At 47.3% G+C, this 18,494-nt stretch overlaps 1 protein-coding gene across 8 annotated transcripts in view; it reads right to left on the bottom strand.

Moving 5' to 3' along the window:
* ubr5 (ubiquitin protein ligase E3 component n-recognin 5) overlaps window positions 1-18,494 on the bottom strand; it is a 184,708-nt gene that overhangs the window by 149,930 nt on the left and 16,284 nt on the right. For all 8 annotated transcript variants that reach the window (XM_072467077.1, XM_072467078.1, XM_072467079.1 and 5 more), the window contains exons 2-3: window positions 18,179-18,223; window positions 1,478-1,559 (exon numbers count right to left, since the gene is read on the bottom strand). In XM_072467077.1, coding sequence (XP_072323178.1) covers window positions 1,478-1,559; window positions 18,179-18,223 — 127 coding nt within the window. The remainder of the gene's footprint in view (window positions 1-1,477; window positions 1,560-18,178; window positions 18,224-18,494) is intronic.

The following is an 18,494-nucleotide window of genomic DNA, read 5'->3' as shown; positions in this document are numbered from 1 at the left end:
GTGCTCGCGTTCATTAACAGAGGGATTGAATTTAAGAGCCGTGAGGTGATGATGCAGCTGTACAAAACTTTGGTAAGGCCACATTTGGAGTACTGTGTACAGTTTTGGTCGCCTCATTTTAGGAAGGATGTGGAAGCTTTGGAAAAGGTGCAAAGAAGATTTACCAGGATGTTGCCTGGAATGGAGAGTAGGTCTTACGAGGAAAGGTTGAGGGTGCTAGGCCTTTTCTCATTAGAACGGAGAAGGATGAGGGGCGACTTGATAGAGGTTTATAAGATGATCAGGGGAATAGATAGAGTAGACAGTCAGAGACTTTTTCCCCGGGTGGAACAAACCATTACAAGGGGACATAAATTTAAGGTGAAAGGTGGAAGATATAGGAGGGATATCAGAGGTAGGTTCTTTACCCAGATAGTAGTGGGGGCATGGAATGCACTGCCTGTGGAAGTAGTTGAGTCGGAAACATTAGGGACCTTCAAGCAGCTATTGGATAGGTACATGGATTAAGGTAAAATGATATAGTGTAGATTTATTTTTTCTCAAGGGCAGCACGGTAGCATTGTGGATAGCACAATTGCTTCACAGCTCCAGGGTCCCAGGTTCGATTCTGGCTTGGGTCACTGTATGTGCGGAGTCTGCACGTCCTCCCCGTGTCTGCGTGGGTTTCCTCCGGGTGCTCCAGTTTCCTCCCACAGTCCAAAGATGTGCGGGTTAGGTGAATTGGCCAATGATAAATTGCCCTTAATGTCCAAATTGCCCTTGGTGTTGGGTGGAGGTGTTGAGTTTGGGTAGAGTGCTCGTTCCAAGAGCCGGTGCAGACTCAAAGGGCCGAATGGCCTCCTTCTGCACTGTAAATTCAATGATAATCTATGATTAATCTAGGACAAAGGTTCGGCACAACATCGTGGGCCGAAGGGCCTGTTCTGTGCTGTATTTTCTATGTTCTATGTTTTGCCAGCCACCGAGAAACATAGTAAGACAGTATTTGATGCTCCCAACGACCTCTGTGCTGGAAGGCAAACAGCAATTTCAGAACAATGTATATACCCAGGTATGGCCTTGGCTGCTGCTGCTGTGCAACATAAATGGTGTGGCATAAACAGCCCAAGTTTTGGAAGTACTGGATGATTTGATTGCACAGTGAAAAAGTGACAGAATCACAAAAAGCTTCACACAACACCAGAAAAGAAACTACCCCAGCACATCTTAATTGCGGAAAGTAATTTATAACATTGCATATAAGCTACCCAAAACATTTCATTTTAAGTTAAATGATCATGCACCAAAGTTGGATCTTATTTCAATTGCCCTGTCATTGCAAGCAAACTTCATTTTAATGACATTTTCAAATGGTCATTTGTTTTTGTTTCTCTAATCCCTCAAGGAATATTAATGAAAATTAATTTCCAAGTCATCACTTTAGATAAGCATTATCGATGTAATCATTTAATAGACATTCTTAATAAATATACGCTACCTCTAGGAGAAATGCAGCATGGTTTGGTCCTACCACGCACTGCTTAATTGTGGCCTGTTCCAAAACATTCAGAGGTGGGTGACTGAAAAGAAATTGCAAAGTCACTCGAGATGTAATAATGCACTGCACAACATGCTGAAAATTTGTTGTTCTCTTTTCCATTTCTAAGTTTTTTTTTTACACCGCATTTCTCAATCAACAAACTGGAAACCTAGTCCCAAGCCTCCATTCATGTCACTCATTAACTTACTACTGGTACACACCCAAAAGTGGATCTCCTGTCAAGGGAAATTCCTGGCTTCCACCTGGCAGCTCTGTACATTTGCACTGATCAAGACCGAAAAGTCATAACCTATAAAAAGCTGAGTTGCACCATTCTATTTTGAATTCCAAACACGCTACTATTCCTGAACATATGCAGTTGAAACTGCCAAATGCTATAACCAAAATTAATTTATTCAGATTGAAAATGGAAACATATTCAAAATAGCAAACTGATCCATATCAGTGGAGTAACATAATCACTGTTAGGTTTTAGTAAATCACTGCCAATTGTGTTTTACTTCAAAGGGAGCCCACTAGCCAGGGATATTAGGACCTGCAAGCAAATCATTTTAGCTTTAAGTACTCCAGAAATAGCTTTTGCATAAATGGAAGAAATTTAAAAAAAATAAAGCATTTCTCACAATTGGTCATATTGACCTAGTACTAAGAATTGACCAGTGATTTTCAGATCCTACAACAATAGCCCTCAAATTTGAAAACCACCTCTAGTGGAATAAGTTGCATACTTATAAGTTGCATTGTAATTGCAGTGCATTTCACCCTCCAAAAAAATAAGTTTCATGGGTGCTATTCTCCTCCCCCCACCCCCCCCCCCCCCACCAAAACGCCGGGTGGGAGAATCGCCGGGGCGTCGCGCGAATCGCGCCACGCCGCCCCGACCCCCACACGTGATTCTCCCACCCCCCCCAGAAACCAGCGGCGCGCGACTCGCACCGGGCCGCTTGGAAAACCGGCGAGCGGCGATTCTCTGGCCGGATGGGCCGAGCGGCCGCTACGACACAAAAGGTTCCCACCAGCACCGTCCACCCCTGGTCGCTGCTGGTGGGAACTCTGCGGGAACGCTGGGGGGGGCGGCCTTTTTGGGTGGGGTGGGGGGGGCTCCTTCACCAGGGTGGCCTCCGATGGGGTCTGGCCCGCGATCGGGGCCCACCGATCGGCGGGCTGGCCCCCACCGGGCCTACCTCCTTCCGCGCGCGGTCCCAGAAACTGGCTCCATGTTGGTGAGGGGCCGGCGTGCGTAAGACGTTCCCCTCGCATGCGCGGGATCGGGCTGCCCCCGACTGCGCATGCGCGGGATCGGGCTGCCCCCGACTGCGCATGCGCGGGATCGGGCTGCCCCCGACTGCGCATGCGCGGGATCGGGCTGCCCCCGACTGCGCATGCGCGGGATCGGGCTGCCCCCGACTGCGCATGCGCGGGATCGGGCTGCCCCCGACTGCGCATGCGCGGGATCGGGCTGCCCCCGACTGCGCATGCGCGGGATCGGGCTGCCCCCGACTGCGCATGCGCGGGATCGGGCTGCCCCCGACTGCGCATGCGCGGGATCGGGCTGCCCCCGACTGCGCATGCGCGGGATCGGGCTGCCCCCGACTGCGCATGCGCGGGATCGGGCTGCCCCCGACTGCGCATGCGCGGGATCGGGCTGCCCCCGACTGCGCATGCGCGGGATCGGGCTGCCCCCGACTGCGCATGCGCGGGATCGGGCTGCCCCCGACTGCGCATGCGCGGGATCGGGCTGCCCCCGACTGCGCATGCGCGGGATCGGGCTGCCCCCGACTGCGCATGCGCGGGATCGGGCTGCCCCCGACTGCGCATGCGCGGGATCGGGCTGCCCCCGACTGCGCATGCGCGGGATCGGGCTGCCCCCGACTGCGCATGCGCGGGATCGGGCTGCCCCCGACTGCGCATGCGCGGGATCGGGCTGCCCCCGACTGCGCATGCGCGGGATCGGGCTGCCCCCGACTGCGCATGCGCGGGATCGGGCTGCCCCCGACTGCGCATGCGCGGGATCGGGCTGCCCCCGACTGCGCATGCGCGGGATCGGGCTGCCCCCGACTGCGCATGCGCGGGATCGGGCTGCCCCCGACTGCGCATGCGCGGGATCGGGCTGCCCCCGACTGCGCATGCGCGGGATCGGGCTGCCCCCGACTGCGCATGCGCGGGATCGGGCTGCCCCCGACTGCGCATGCGCGGGATCGGGCTGCCCCCGACTGCGCATGCGCGGGATCGGGCTGCCCCCGACTGCGCATGCGCGGGATCGGGCTGCCCCCGACTGCGCATGCGCGGGATCGGGCTGCCCCCGACTGCGCATGCGCGGGATCGGGCTGCCCCCGACTGCGCATGCGCGGGATCGGGCTGCCCCCGACTGCGCATGCGCGGGATCGGGCTGCCCCCGACTGCGCATGCGCGGGATCGGGCTGCCCCCGACTGCGCATGCGCGGGATCGGGCTGCCCCCGACTGCGCATGCGCGGGATCGGGCTGCCCCCGACTGCGCATGCGCGGGATCGGGCTGCCCCCGACTGCGCATGCGCGGGATCGGGCTGCCCCCGACTGCGCATGCGCGGGATCGGGCTGCCCCCGACTGCGCATGCGCGGGATCGGGCTGCCCCCGACTGCGCATGCGCGGGATCGGGCTGCCCCCGACTGCGCATGCGCGGGATCGGGCTGCCCCCGACTGCGCATGCGCGGGATCGGGCTGCCCCCGACTGCGCATGCGCGGGATCGGGCTGCCCCCGACTGCGCATGCGCGGGATCGGGCTGCCCCCGACTGCGCATGCGCGGGATCGGGCTGCCCCCGACTGCGCATGCGCGGGATCGGGCTGCCCCCGACTGCGCATGCGCGGGATCGGGCTGCCCCCGACTGCGCATGCGCGGGATCGGGCTGCCCCCGACTGCGCATGCGCGGGATCGGGCTGCCCCCGACTGCGCATGCGCGGGATCGGGCTGCCCCCGACTGCGCATGCGCGGGATCGGGCTGCCCCCGACTGCGCATGCGCGGGATCGGGCTGCCCCCGACTGCGCATGCGCGGGATCGGGCTGCCCCCGACTGCGCATGCGCGGGATCGGGCTGCCCCCGACTGCGCATGCGCGGGATCGGGCTGCCCCCGACTGCGCATGCGCGGGATCGGGCTGCCCCCGACTGCGCATGCGCGGGATCGGGCTGCCCCCGACTGCGCATGCGCGGGATCGGGCTGCCCCCGACTGCGCATGCGCGGGATCGGGCTGCCCCCGACTGCGCATGCGCGGGATCGGGCTGCCCCCGACTGCGCATGCGCGGGATCGGGCTGCCCCCGACTGCGCATGCGCGGGATCGGGCTGCCCCCCCAGACTGCGCATGCGCGGGATCGGGCTGCCCCCCCCAGACTGCGCATGCGCGGGATCGGGCTGCCCCCCCAGACTGCGCATGCGCGGGATCGGGCTGCCCCCGACTGCGCATGCGCGGGATCGGGCTGCCCCCCCAGACTGCGCATGCGCGGGATCGGGCTGCCCCCGACTGCGCATGCGCGGGATCGGGCTGCCCCCGACTGCGCATGCGCGGGATCGGGCTGCCCCCGACTGCGCATGCGCGGGATCGGGCTGCCCCCGACTGCGCATGCGCGGGATCGGGCTGCCCCCCCAGACTGCGCATGCGCGGGATCGGGCTTCCCCAACTGCGCATGCGCCGGTTGGCACAGCGCCCATTTGGCACCGCATAAGGACGCTGGAGCGGCGTGAACTGCTCCAGCGCTGTGCTGGCCCCCTGTGGGGGCCAGAATAGGTTTTGTCCGGGCCCGGTTTGCGCCGGCGTGAAACGCGACGGCGTTCACAACGGCGCGAACACTTGGCGTCAATATCGGAGAATCGCCCCCACCGTTTGTTCAGATACCAGTGACTAAAAATTTGCAAGATCATTTGAAGATGTCAACATTACTTTGTGATTTAATGTTAGCTTTTTAAACCAAAATACCTCAAATGTTCTATTTATCCCAAATGCTAATTTATCCTCTATGTTTCTCAAAATGTGGAATTACACATTATAAAATGCAGCCTTGAGTACATTTATAAATTAGGCTGGAAAATTCAATAAGATTTAAAATTGGAAGAGAAAATCTTACTGCAATTATCATGAACATTCCAAAAAGCAAATGACAAAATTATTGAATGAAAAAATGTTCTAGTACACCAAGTCTCAATTCACAACTTTCTTTCTTCGACCTTTTAACTACTTGAATGAGTTAGATACCAGCAATAAATTACTAACCATGGTTCTTGCAGCATTACAAAATAGCTGTCCTTGGCAAAAACCATATGAAAGTTGTGCAACAGATTAAAAATGTTCAATGGTGAAGACACCCACAATTCCTTAAGGTTCGGTGAAATGAGGTAAACTCTTGTATTCAAGATATATGCAAATCGATATTTTAAATAACAGAAGGCTGATAATTCACAAGTAAAAGAAAGGTATTTGATTTAACTCCCATCGAACTGGTGTGCTGGAAAAGGGAATAGGGAGAGAAAATTGACAGAAAACAGTAGGTTGTAGATCGAAATCCCAAACTAGGACTTGAACATGTAATCTAAATTGGTACTTCAATACATGCTGTACTATCTAAATACTCCCAGGGGCCAGTTAGCTCAGTTGGGTGGATGGCTGGTTTGTGAAGCAAGGTGAGCCAACAGCGTGGCTTCAATTCTCGTACCGGCTGAGGTTATCCATGAAGGCCCTGCCTTCTCAACCGTCTCCATCACCCGGGATGTGGTAACCCTCAGGTTAAATCACCACCAGTCAGCGCTCTCTCAAAAAAAGGGGAAAGCAGCCAATAGTCATTTGGGGCTATGGCGACTTTCATTTCCTTCAGATACTTTTGGGGCTTATAATCAGGACACTATACTATTTGTTCAATTTAACAAGTATTCCCGTTTTGATTCTTGCGATCATACTACTTGCACACTTGACATTTAATTGTATTTACATATGTTGGTCAGCGAAGTAAAAAAAAATATTTTCAAACAAGGCTCTGCGGATTTGAGCTTCTGGTCGGGAAAATTGGTCACACGAGTAATGCCAAGAATTTTACATTTTATAGTTTAGAAATTACTGATATATAGGAATCAAATGCGTCAAAAAATTGCTTTAATGGAAGGGCGGTGGTATTTATACATCTTGACTAACATGCATGTTATTTCTGAAGCAACATAGGAATTAAAAATGCTTTCTGCAAGAATAACCCTTTTCGTCCAATTAGCTGAAGAGTTTGACAATATTTGCAGAGGGACACACTTGCAGAAGTTTTTTTTTTAAATTGTGCCAAAGGATACAGGCCATCACGAGACAAACCTCTTCTAATTTTATTCCACCTCCCCCCCCCCCCCCCCCAAATTCACTCCACTCCCAATTTATTTGTTTATTTATAAATTCAGAGTACCCAATTATTTTTTCCAATTAAGGGGCAATTTAGCATGGTCAATCCACCTAACCTGCACACCTTTGGGTTGTGGGGGCGAAACCCACACAGACACGGGGGAGAACGTGCAAACTCCACACGGACAGTGACCCAGGGCCGGGATTCGAACCCGGTCCTCAGCGCCGTGAGGCAGCAATGCTAACCACTGTGCCACCGTGCTGCTCCTTCCACTCCCAATTTAATATTACAGAAATATCAGTAGCTTTTCTACAATGTTGCTCATGGAGAGTTAAAAGACCACTCTTCCACCAAGCATTGTGTAAATAGTGAATTACAAAGGGTCACCAGTACAGCTGTTTTACATGATGGAAGTGATGCATTTATAAGAATTCATATTTTTTATAAAGTTGAAGGGTGGGATGAGAGATTATACAGTTTACTTTGTAGTCTGGTTTCTGTTACTTAAGTAAATCTGCTGGAATTAAAAGTCATGATGTGGAGATGCTGGCGTTGGACTGGGGTGAGCACAGTACGAAGTCTTACAACACCAAAGATAGACAATTCCTAGCATTGTTTGGCATCTTTGAATTTGTCTATATATGTGTTTCTGGAACAGACCTCTTCATTCACCTGAGGAAGGAGCAGCGCTCCGAAAGCTAGTGACATCGAAACAAACCTGTTGGACTTTAACCTGGTGTTGTAAGACTTCATACGGAATTAAAAGTAACATGGAATTCACTTCCCCTTGTCCCAAAATTCCTTTAATTCAGAAAATCCCTCAAAATCCAGAAACTAACCAAAAGTATCAGTACGTTAAAAGGAATGAATGTGCAGCACGCAAGGTATGCTCAACCAAGCAATGCCTATGGTACTCAATTTTCTGTGGCAATTTAGCTTGGCCAATCCACTTACCCTGCACATCTTTGGGCTGTGGGGATGAGATCCACGCAGACATGGGAAGAATGTGCTAACTCCACATGGACAGTGACGCAGGGCTGGGATCGAATCCAAGTCCTTGCCGCCGTACGGCTGCAGTACTAACCACTGCACCACCATGCAGCCCAAAGTACTCGATTTTCAACATGCATTTAACAAACATCAGAAATTGACAGTCTAAAATGATGCCCATTATGCATGTGGCAGTCAAAAGAGCTATCCAGCCAATACCACATTCCAGCTCTTCTTCCATAACTGTAGATAAGTGCATATCTAAACTTTACATTTAAAAGATCACATTCTGAAGATTACTGCCTCTACCATCCTTCCAGGCATCGAGCTCTGCACCACCTCGATCCGCATCGAACTCTGCACCACCTCGATCCGCTGGGTAAAAATATTTCTCAACTCCCCTCTAACCTTTCCACCAATTACTTCAAATCTATCTCCTCAACCCTCTCTCCCTCCCAGTGAGTTATTGACACCTCTGCTAAGGAAAACAGGTCCTTCCTATATTCAATCTATCAAGGCCCTTCATAATGTCATAAAGCCCAATTAAAACACTCCCCCGTTCCAAAAAGGACAACCCAAACCTATCTCATCTTTCCCAATAACCAAAATTCTCCATTCCTGCCAACATGCTCAGAAATCCACCCCATGGGCTTTTACTTTCATGACCAGTCTGCCAAGTGGACCTTATCAAAAGCCTTGCCAAAATCGACGTGAAATGAACCTTCTTAGCCCTCCTAGTTATCTCCTCAAACAATTTAATCAGGTTAGTCAGATATAACCTTCCCGACCAAATTCTTTTCAACTTCCCAGATTAATTCATGCTTTTCAAAAGGACAATTTGTACTGGCCCTCAATTGTTTCCTGTAATTTTCCCATCACCAAGGTTAGACTGACTGGCCTGCAACTTTTTATACACAGAAACGGTACAATGTTAGCATTCGTCAAGCACCACAGCTGTAGCCAGAAAGGAATATAATCTATGGTCAGAACCTCTGCTATTTATCTCTTGATTCACTTAGGTTAGGATACATTTCATCTGGGCCTGGGAATTTACCTGCTTTTACAGATGTTAAACGTCATATTTCCTCTCTCAATGTTTATCCTGTCCAATACTTCACGCTCCTCCTTAACTGGAATATATGTATTTTCTTCCTGTTTTGCAGAAAGAGGTACAAAAACCATGTCCATGTTTTCTGTCTCCATACATAGGTCATCTTTTTGATCTCCCACTCTGCCCTAATTATCTTCTTGTTCTCAAGTGTATTTTAGGTATTGTTCTTTATGTCTTTGGACTATTCATGATTTTACTTGCCAATATTTTTTCATGCCCTCCCTTCACTGATTTTCTTTCTAATTTCAAACGGCACTTTCTTTACTCCTCCAGGTTTCCCGCAGTGTTGAGCTCCCAGTATCGGACACAAGCTTCTGCCTTATCTTTTCCTGTAAGTTCTCTGATTTGATAGGGTGCAGTTAGGATGGAGGGGCACAATGGAAAGAGCTCTAGATTGTTCAGAATCCTCAGTCTCTTGCATGAATCACAGTAGCTGCTTCCAGTTCACTTTTGCCAAATCACAGCTGTTTATTAAAATAGGTGTTTCCTCAAGTTAGAACCTTTACTCCAGGTCTATCTTTGTCCTTTTCCACAACTACATTAAATTTAACTGGATTAAGATCACTATCTGCAGAACGTTTTCCTAACACTTCTCTCACCTTTCTAACTTTATCCCCAAAAGTCCAGGACAGCCCCCTCTCTCATTGGGGTTGATATGTAGTGGAGAAATAATTGCTGAATACATAGCAAGAATTCTGTACATGCGGGCAGCACAGTGGTTATCACTGATGCCTCACGGCGCCGAGGTCCCAGGTTCGATATTGGCTCTGGGTCACTGTCCGTGTGGAGTTTGCACATTCTCCCCGTGTTTGCGTGGGTTTCGCCCCCACAACCCAAAGATGTGCAGGGTAGGTGAAATGGCCACGCTAAATTGCCCCTTAATTGTAAAAAAAATGAATTGGGTATTCTAAATTAAAAAAAAGAGAATTCTGTACATTCCATACCTTTTGCACCAGTTAATATTAGGGTGGCTTCTATGGTCAAGTCCTGTGTTTTCCATAATTAAGTTCCCGGTCCCACTTTTGCCTACCGGAAGACCTTTGTGACCCACGCCGGATGGCCTTTGCTACCCACGCCACGTTTGCTTAGCTTTAATGTGAAAGGGAAACCTGCTTGGCCCTCAGTCTCACAAGGGAAGAGGGAAATGTGCAGGTCGTCAGTTCCTTTGTGCTGTCTTCATCTTTGCAAAAATGGAAAATCCAACCTCGCACATGCAGGTCATGAAGGGCAATAGCAACGAAATGCTGGTTTTACTCAGCGCACAATACTCCTGGGAGATGCTACTCCAGAATGCTGACAGCCTCATGGTGTGCTTTTAATGTGATATCACAGTTCAGGTGCACGTGTCGTCTTTCCATTTGGAATCAGTTGTAAGTTAATAAGTGACTCTAGGAACTCAACCTCAAAATAAATTTTTCTGCCACCACTTCTATTCAAAATCAGAAACTTCTCTCATTTGCCAGTATTCACTTCTTATAACACACATGGACTTTGCATCCTTATTTGCGTTGACACAATTGGCAAAACCCACAACAAGAAATCATCTGTATCCCGCTTGACTTGAGGCTGTTTTCGTTAGAGAGAAGAAGGTTAAGAGGTGACTTAATTGAGACGTACAAGATGATCAGAGGATTGGATAGGGTGGACAGTGAGAGCCTTTTTCCTTGGATGGTGATGTATAGCATGAGGGGACATAGCTTTAAATTGAGGGGAGATAGATATAAGACAGATGTCAGAGGTAGGTTCTTTACTCAGAGAGTAGTAAGGGCGTGGAATGCCCTGCCTGCAACAGTAGTGGACTCGCCAACACCAAGGGCATTCAAATAGTCATTGGATAGCCATATGGACGATAAGGGAATAGTGTAGATGGGCTTTAGAGTGGTTTCACAGGTCGGCGCAACATCAAGGGCCGAAGGTCCCGTACTGCGCTGTAATGTTCTATTGTTCCCGCATTAAGTTTCTTTTTTGTAGGCGGTTAACCAGAGTCCCTGGAGCTCTGTACGGAGCCAACACTAGCAGTGCTCGGTCCTACCCTGGACTCTGCTGAATAGCTCTCTCCAACAAATTCAGAGATCCTGTCTAGTAGGTACACTGCCCGTGTGCGTCGCTGGCCATCTCTTACTTGTAAGAAAATGATTCATCTTCAGTCCCCTTGTCTTGCTAGCAGCTAGAAAATGGAAAAAGCTCCCCTCAGTGATTTGGTGCAAAATGCATGTACATACAGGGCACTTGACGTCAAGCATTTGTGTAGGATGGTGACTTGCTCGCTGCAGCCACTTGTGGCCAGAAGACAGCACACAGCCTCATTTCCTTCTCACTTAAAAGGCAGCAACAGCTGCCATTCTCAATAAAAATGTCAGCAGCAGCCATTGGACGCTTCTCTCATGATCTGCATCACCACAGGGACGCAGTGACTAATCACTCTGCAACCCTCACGACACCCCACCCGCTGCCTTCACTTTGAAAAACCCTGTTCTAGTCTCTGTTCCCTATTAGACCTGCAGGGAAGTGTAACGTGGCACTCGCTCCAAAATTCTTCTCAGCAATGTGCTTTCCTGACTATTTTGGAATCTATAGTAGATGCCAATGTAAACACATGAATTCGGCCTCTTGAGCCTCTTCTGTCATTTGATAAGAGGCTGATCTCAAATGTGGCCTCAACTCCACTTTCCAGTCTGCCCCATAATACTTTACTCCATTGTCAATCTATAACCCATTTCACAGGGCAGCACGGTGGCGCAATCAGAGAGAGAGAGAGAGAGAGAGAGAGAGAGAGAGAGAGAGAGAGAGGAGAGAATTTCTAGGCTCATCCAGAAGTGGAAACATCCTCTCAGTATCCACCCCATCAAGTCCGTTCAAGGTCTTGTGTTTCAATAAAATCACCTACTAAACACCATTGGCTACAGCTCCAGCCAACTCAACAGTTCATTAGTTAACCCCTTCATACTAGGAATCAGTGAAATGGGCCTTCTTTGAACTGTTCATAATGCAATTTTATCCTTAAGGAAATCAACTGTACACAGTACTCCAGATGTGGTCTCAAAGGCCCTGCACAGCTATTACAAAACTTTCCTACTTTTATATTCTAGTCCCCTTGCAACAAGTGATAACATTTCTTTTGCCTTCCAAATCACTTATTGTACCTGCACACCAAATTTGACAATTCATAGAATCATAGAATTTACAGTGCAGAAGGAGGCTCTTGGAAAGAGCACCCCACCCAAGGTCAACATCTCCACCCTATCCCCATAACCCAGTAACCCTACCCAACACTAAGGGCAATTTTGGACACCAAGGGCAATTTAGCATGGCCAATCCACCTAACCTGCACATCTTTGGACTGTGGGAGGAAACCGGAGCACCGGAGGAAACCCACGCACACACGGGGAGGATGTGCAGACTCCGCACAGACAGTGACCCAAGCCGGAATCGAACCTGGAACCCTGGAGCTGTGAAGCAATTGTGCTATCCACAATGCTACCGTGTACCAGATCCATCCATACTGCCGTCTCTTCATTTAAATAACATCCTGCTTTTCTATTCTTCCTGCCAAAGTGGACAAGTTGACAGTTTCCCACATTATACTTAATCTGCCAAACTTTGTCCATTCACTTAACCCGTTTATAGGCCTTTGTACATTCCTTATGTCCTCTTCACAACTTACTTTCTAACCATCTGTGACTTTCTAACCATCTGTGTCATCTGCAAATTTAGCTACCATACATTCCATTCATTCCCTTTATCCAAATCATTGACAAGATTGTAGATAGTGATGTTGCAGCATAGCACTGTTCCCTGTGGCACTCCCACGAGTCACATCCTACCAACCCAACCAATTTATCCCTACTCTATGCATCCTGTTCGTTAGCCAACCCTCAATGCAAGTTTCCCCTACGCCATGACCTCTTATTTTATGCAGTAATCTTTAATGTAGCACCTTACTGAACGCCTTTGGAAATCCAAGTACACCACATGTAAAGGTTCCGCTTCATCCTTGTTCCTTTTTCAAAGAACTCTAATAAATTAGTAAAACACGATCTCCCTTTCACAAAACAATGTAATTTTCTAAATGTTGCTTAATAATGGATTCTAGTACCAATGACAGATGGCATGGTAACTGGCCTATAGCTTTCTGTCTCCCACCTTCTTTGAATAGAATGCTGCTTTCCAATCTGCTGGACCTTTCCAAAGTCTAGGGAATTTTGGAAAATCACAACAAATGCATCACTATCTCTGTAGCCACTTATTTTAAGATTCTACGAGGCAGGCCATCAGGTCCAGGGGACTGGCCAACCTTTAGCTCTCACAGGTTTTGCAGTGTCAATTCTAGTTTTGCTTCTTCTAGTGCAGAACGGTACCACAAGTGGTTAGCACTGTGGCTCCACAGTGCCAAGGTCCCAGGTTTGTTCCCCGCTGGGTCACTGTCTGTGCGGAGTCTGCACACTCTTCCCATGTCTGCGTGGGTTTCCTCCGGGTGGTCCAGTTTCCTCCCACAGTCCAAAGACGTGCAGGTTAGGTGGATTGGCCATAATAAATTGCCCTTAGTGACTGGGTTACAGGGTTAGGGTGGAACCGAGGGCTTAAGTGGGTGAGTGCAGACTCGATGGGCCGAATGGCCTCCTTCTGCACTGTATGTTCCATGTTCTTGTTTCTTCAAATATTTTTAGGGAGTTTTTGTGTCTCCTGCACCAAATATCTGTTCAATGCTTCCTCCATTGTTTCTCATTGTGAATTCCCCAAACTCTCTCTCTAGAGGACCAACACCTGCCCAGCTGTGTGATTACCCTGTTTCGTTCCTGCATTCAACCCATATGGCAACATCTTATGATCCTTTGAGTATACCATTCCTTTTTTTTTTTTAAATTTAGAGTACCCAATTCATTTTTCCAATTAAGGGGCAATTTAGCGTGTTCAAGCCACCTACCTTGCACATCTTTGGGTTGTGGGGACAAAACCCACGCAAACACGGGGAGAACGTGCAAACTCCACACTGACAGTGACCCAGAGCCGGGATCGAACTTGGGACCTCGGCGCCGTAAGACTGCAGTGCTACCACTGCGCCACCATGCTGCCCTGTGAGTATATCATCCCTGATCAGGATTACGACTGTTCAACCCATAAAGCAACATCCCCCTGCCCTTTTTTTTTTTTAAACTCCATTTTCTATCCTGCCGGGTAACCCTGCAACCAGGAACATTGGACTGGCATTCTTGCTCTCCTTTAATCCATACATCATTAAATAGTTATATCGTACTTCCAGTGTCTATGCGTCCCTCAGCTCATTGCCCTATTCACTAGGTCGCCTGCATTAAGTATATACTGCGAATCACTGAGAAACTCCTTTGCAAGAAGCAGCCTTTTCCCCCTGGCTTCAAAACACACTTACTAATTTTCCACTTCAGCTTTGTTGCTTTGCCTTCTGAATCTACCCCTCTGTCAAGTTAGTGTAAACCCTTCCCATTGGCACCAGTAAACTTCCCCACCGTGATACTGGTCCCAACCAGTCAGGCTTGTACAGGTTCTGCATCCTGCAGCACCAGAGTCCAGATCCCAGGAATCCAAACACATCCCTTCAGTCATGTACTCATCTGCACTATCCTCCCATTTCTGTATTCACTATTGCATGGCAGCATGAATAATCTACAGATTGCGACCTTTGACGTCGGCTTTACGTTTCTTTCCTCTCATATTTGGATCACATACTCCAGACGTCTTTACACATTTATGAACCATGCTGGGTTCATTAGGGTAGACACACTTTTACAGGTGGGGAAAGGCTTCCTGAAGTGGATGGGTAATGATGGCAGACTTGAAAGTGTACAACGCCAAAACATACAAGTTTATACACGTGACAAATACACTGTACATAGTTTTTTTCCTCCAACTGTCCCTCCTCTGCTCCCAATATTTACAAAAATTCTAAAATTGCTTCTCATGGTTCACGTGGGTTTTCACCTATAATTCATTATTTCAGAGCAGCAAGGCGGCACCGTGGTTAGCACTGCTGCCTCACGATCCCGGCCCTGGGTCACTGTCCATGCGGAGTTTGCACATTCTCCCAGTGTTTGCACGGGTTTTGCCCCCACATCCCAAAGATGTGCAAGGTAGGTGGATTGGCCACGCTGAATTGCCCCCTAATTGGAAAAAATGAATTAGGTACTCTGAACAATTTTTTTTTATTTTTTAAATAATTCATTATTTCAATGTCAACTATTGTACCCGACTAATTAAGCACTCCCAACTGAAACAGCAGATTTGTCATCAAATAGTTGAAAGAAATAAACTCGGAGAGTTAGAGGGATCGGGTGGGGGAAGTGGGAATGACTGGAACGCTCCCCGTGAAGCAGGCAAGGAAGGACATGAAGGACCCAACGGCCTCCACCTGTGCTGTAAATGACTATGACGCTAAATTCTTAATGTCATCTAACTCCCTGCAGGTTCAAAGCCAAAATTGAAACTTTGAAGTTGCGACTGCAGCATCATCCTGGGCAAGACTCCAAAGTTTTAAACAGAGAAACTTCACTGCAATCCTAATTACAAACTAGAATTTGCCATCTGTGCAGAATGGCATGTATATACAAATCAATGTCAATATCTGCTGCCATTCACGCTTTTGTAACTCATTTCCTGCTTGACAAAACTAATTGAGCACAATGCTCATCTACCAAGCTCTGTAAATGTAACTGAAATGCCATGTCTTGCACTCAATTCACAGAGAATGAGGCACAAATCGCATGAAATGAAGTCAATAGTGATTTCCATGAGGGTTTTATGCAAGTTGCCACCTTCGATTGCTTTTGTACATAGATTTGGCTCAGCAACAATAACAAAACTCAGCTTTTCACCTTACATTATGTTACAGAGCAAGAGATCACTGCAATAAAAGTGACTGATGAAATATATTTGAAATTCACTGAACTTCACTACCTTGGAGCTCACTTTTAAAGGGAATGCAGCAGAATCATGCACTGAACCTAACCCAACTCAGCCTGACAAGGTTAGGTCATGCAGCTAGATTTAAATGTTCTGGTCAGAATTCTGCAGCAATTTAGCTTCATGGTTATATAACTTGTAGCAGGGGGCAGCACGGTGGTGCAGTGGGTTAGCCCTGCTGCCTCGCGACGCCGAGGTCCCAAGTTCGATCCCGGCTCTGGGTCACTGTCCATGTGGAGTTTGCACACTCTCCCAGTGTTTGCGTGGGTTTCGCCTCCACAACCCAAAAATGTGCAGGCTAGGTGGATTGGCCATACTAAATTGCCCCTTAATTGGAAAAAATGAATTGCGTACTCTAAATTTTTTTTTAAAATATATAACTTGTCACAGATGGGATGCCTGTACATTCCCTACAAGTATACCATAAGCTGACAATGCACATGGCAACTATAAAATAAAACAAGTAACACACAAGCCACTTTTTGCAAACAATATACAGACTGCTCCCAAAACCAATGCGACAGTTACTCCAGCTGGTTGAAGAAATGTGGCCTGACCAACGTGTAGCATTATCAAAACGTAGGAAGAGTCTCAACAGCTTTTCAGGTACCGAGAAGCATCTAGTTTTAGCAATTGCCTCTGTGGTGTCAATACCTTGTGATTAACGATCAGTTTCTTTTCAAATATTTACAAATAATCTTAGATATTTTTAATCGCTGGATTTCCAATTTCCAGCGGAAGGCCAAATATGTATTGTAACTGATATTGTAACTTCCACCCGACATCTTTTAGTAATACTTCTGGATTCAGTTGCAGCCCAACGTGCCAACTTTGAGGTATAGTGGGATTAAAAATAAAATGTTAAAACACATTTCTCATGGGTTAAAATTAAAAAACAAATGCTTGACACAGCTGGTTCCACCTCCCTTTACTGTATTACAGGTAAGCCCACTGCATCCATCAGTATCATGTTACTTGATAAACAGACAAATTCATACACACCACTGCAGACTTCTGATTACTTACTACACCACTTGAGAATTTTAGCCACACATGCAAAGAAGAGCATTTGTAGCTCATCACATTCACAATATCCCAAAGCAGCTCACTCCAACAGTAATTTATGCGTGTAAATTCCCTTATGGAGTCAAATGACAATTTCCCAAAGCAAGGGTTCCACAAAAACTAAATGAGATGAATTAATTAAATCTCTTTTTAATGATGGTATCAGGTGAGGCAGGAATATTGGACATGAGAACAGGAGAATTCCTCTTCTCTGAAGAGTGCCGTTGAATCTTTTACATGTACGTAAACAGGCAGTTGTTACTCTGGTTTAATGATAGCATCCGCGACAATGTAGCAATCCCTGAATACTGCACTCAGCGGCAATCAAGACTTTATATGCAAGTCCTGCAAGGTTTAAACCCACAACCTTGAAACTTGCAAACAACGAGTGAATCTGGCACTGGGACAAAGCAGAGTTGCTAAGACTGTGAGGAAAGACCAGAGATTGAACAGAGCCACCAGTGGAGAAAACTTTTATAATTTCTTAGAGCAAGCTTGTCATGATAAACTACAAATGCTAAATATTTACATATTTTAATTTAAAAAGATTACATTTCAGGGAATTTCCATAGCTAACGTTAAGATGAATTTTAAAAGTTTCAGGTAAACCTTACATGTTTGTCAACTCATTGTAGAAACTTTACTGCAGTGCAACGTAACCTGTATTATTGAGACACCCATCGGGCTTCACCAGTTACTGGGAAATAATCTAAACACAAAGAGGTTTGCCAAATCCAGGTCTGTTTACAGAAGCCACAGAGATATAAAATATATATGACATTCAAGTGTCAGCAGATAGGAACAAAGCCAGAGTTGGCAACATTTAGCCTGCATCACTAATCTATTCCAGAGTACAGATATCCTGTGTACAAGATCTTGGCATGTGGAATAAAAAGCAAAACTTATTCCTCCCTCAAGTTCTAACATTTAGTTCACAAACTAAATTAATTCTAGGTACTGAACTTTTAGACTTCATATTAACATTTCATTTCAGAAGGCAATTTTCTATCTTTCAGCCTGTAAAAATGCACTAAATTACATTTATCTCGACCAACCCAATATGCAACAGGTGTTTAAGATTTACCCAGGCTAAAATTAGCCACAGGTAAAAAGATTTAAACCTCCAGGTCACAAGCAGAAAAACAAAAGAGTATAGCAATAAAATAAAAATGCAAGTTAAATATTCACAATACCTGCTAAGATTGAATTTGTTGAGTTTTTCCGATACCTCCCGTAATCTGAAAAGAGAGAAAGGTCTCGTTGAAGCAATGCAACAGTAAAACTTATCGGTCATCCTTTTCTAATTAACAAGTATATGCCACACAACTCCATCACATATGATAATGCTGAACTGTACGCAGTTTTCATCTATGGAGGATTTCCACACTTCACAAACTGTAATAACAAAATACTAAACTTTCCTCAACTACAATTTTGTTACCATACTAACTACATTGCAGAGTACTTAAGCCTTTTGTTTTTTCAAGGTGCAGTCGCACAAGATTACAG

Source organism: Scyliorhinus torazame, chromosome 11 (assembly GCF_047496885.1).
Source record: "Scyliorhinus torazame isolate Kashiwa2021f chromosome 11, sScyTor2.1, whole genome shotgun sequence".
NCBI classification, from domain to species: domain Eukaryota; kingdom Metazoa; phylum Chordata; class Chondrichthyes; order Carcharhiniformes; family Scyliorhinidae; genus Scyliorhinus; species Scyliorhinus torazame.
The sequence above is the reverse complement of the archived record's forward strand: the minus strand, read 5'-3'. Positions and strand labels throughout refer to the sequence as shown.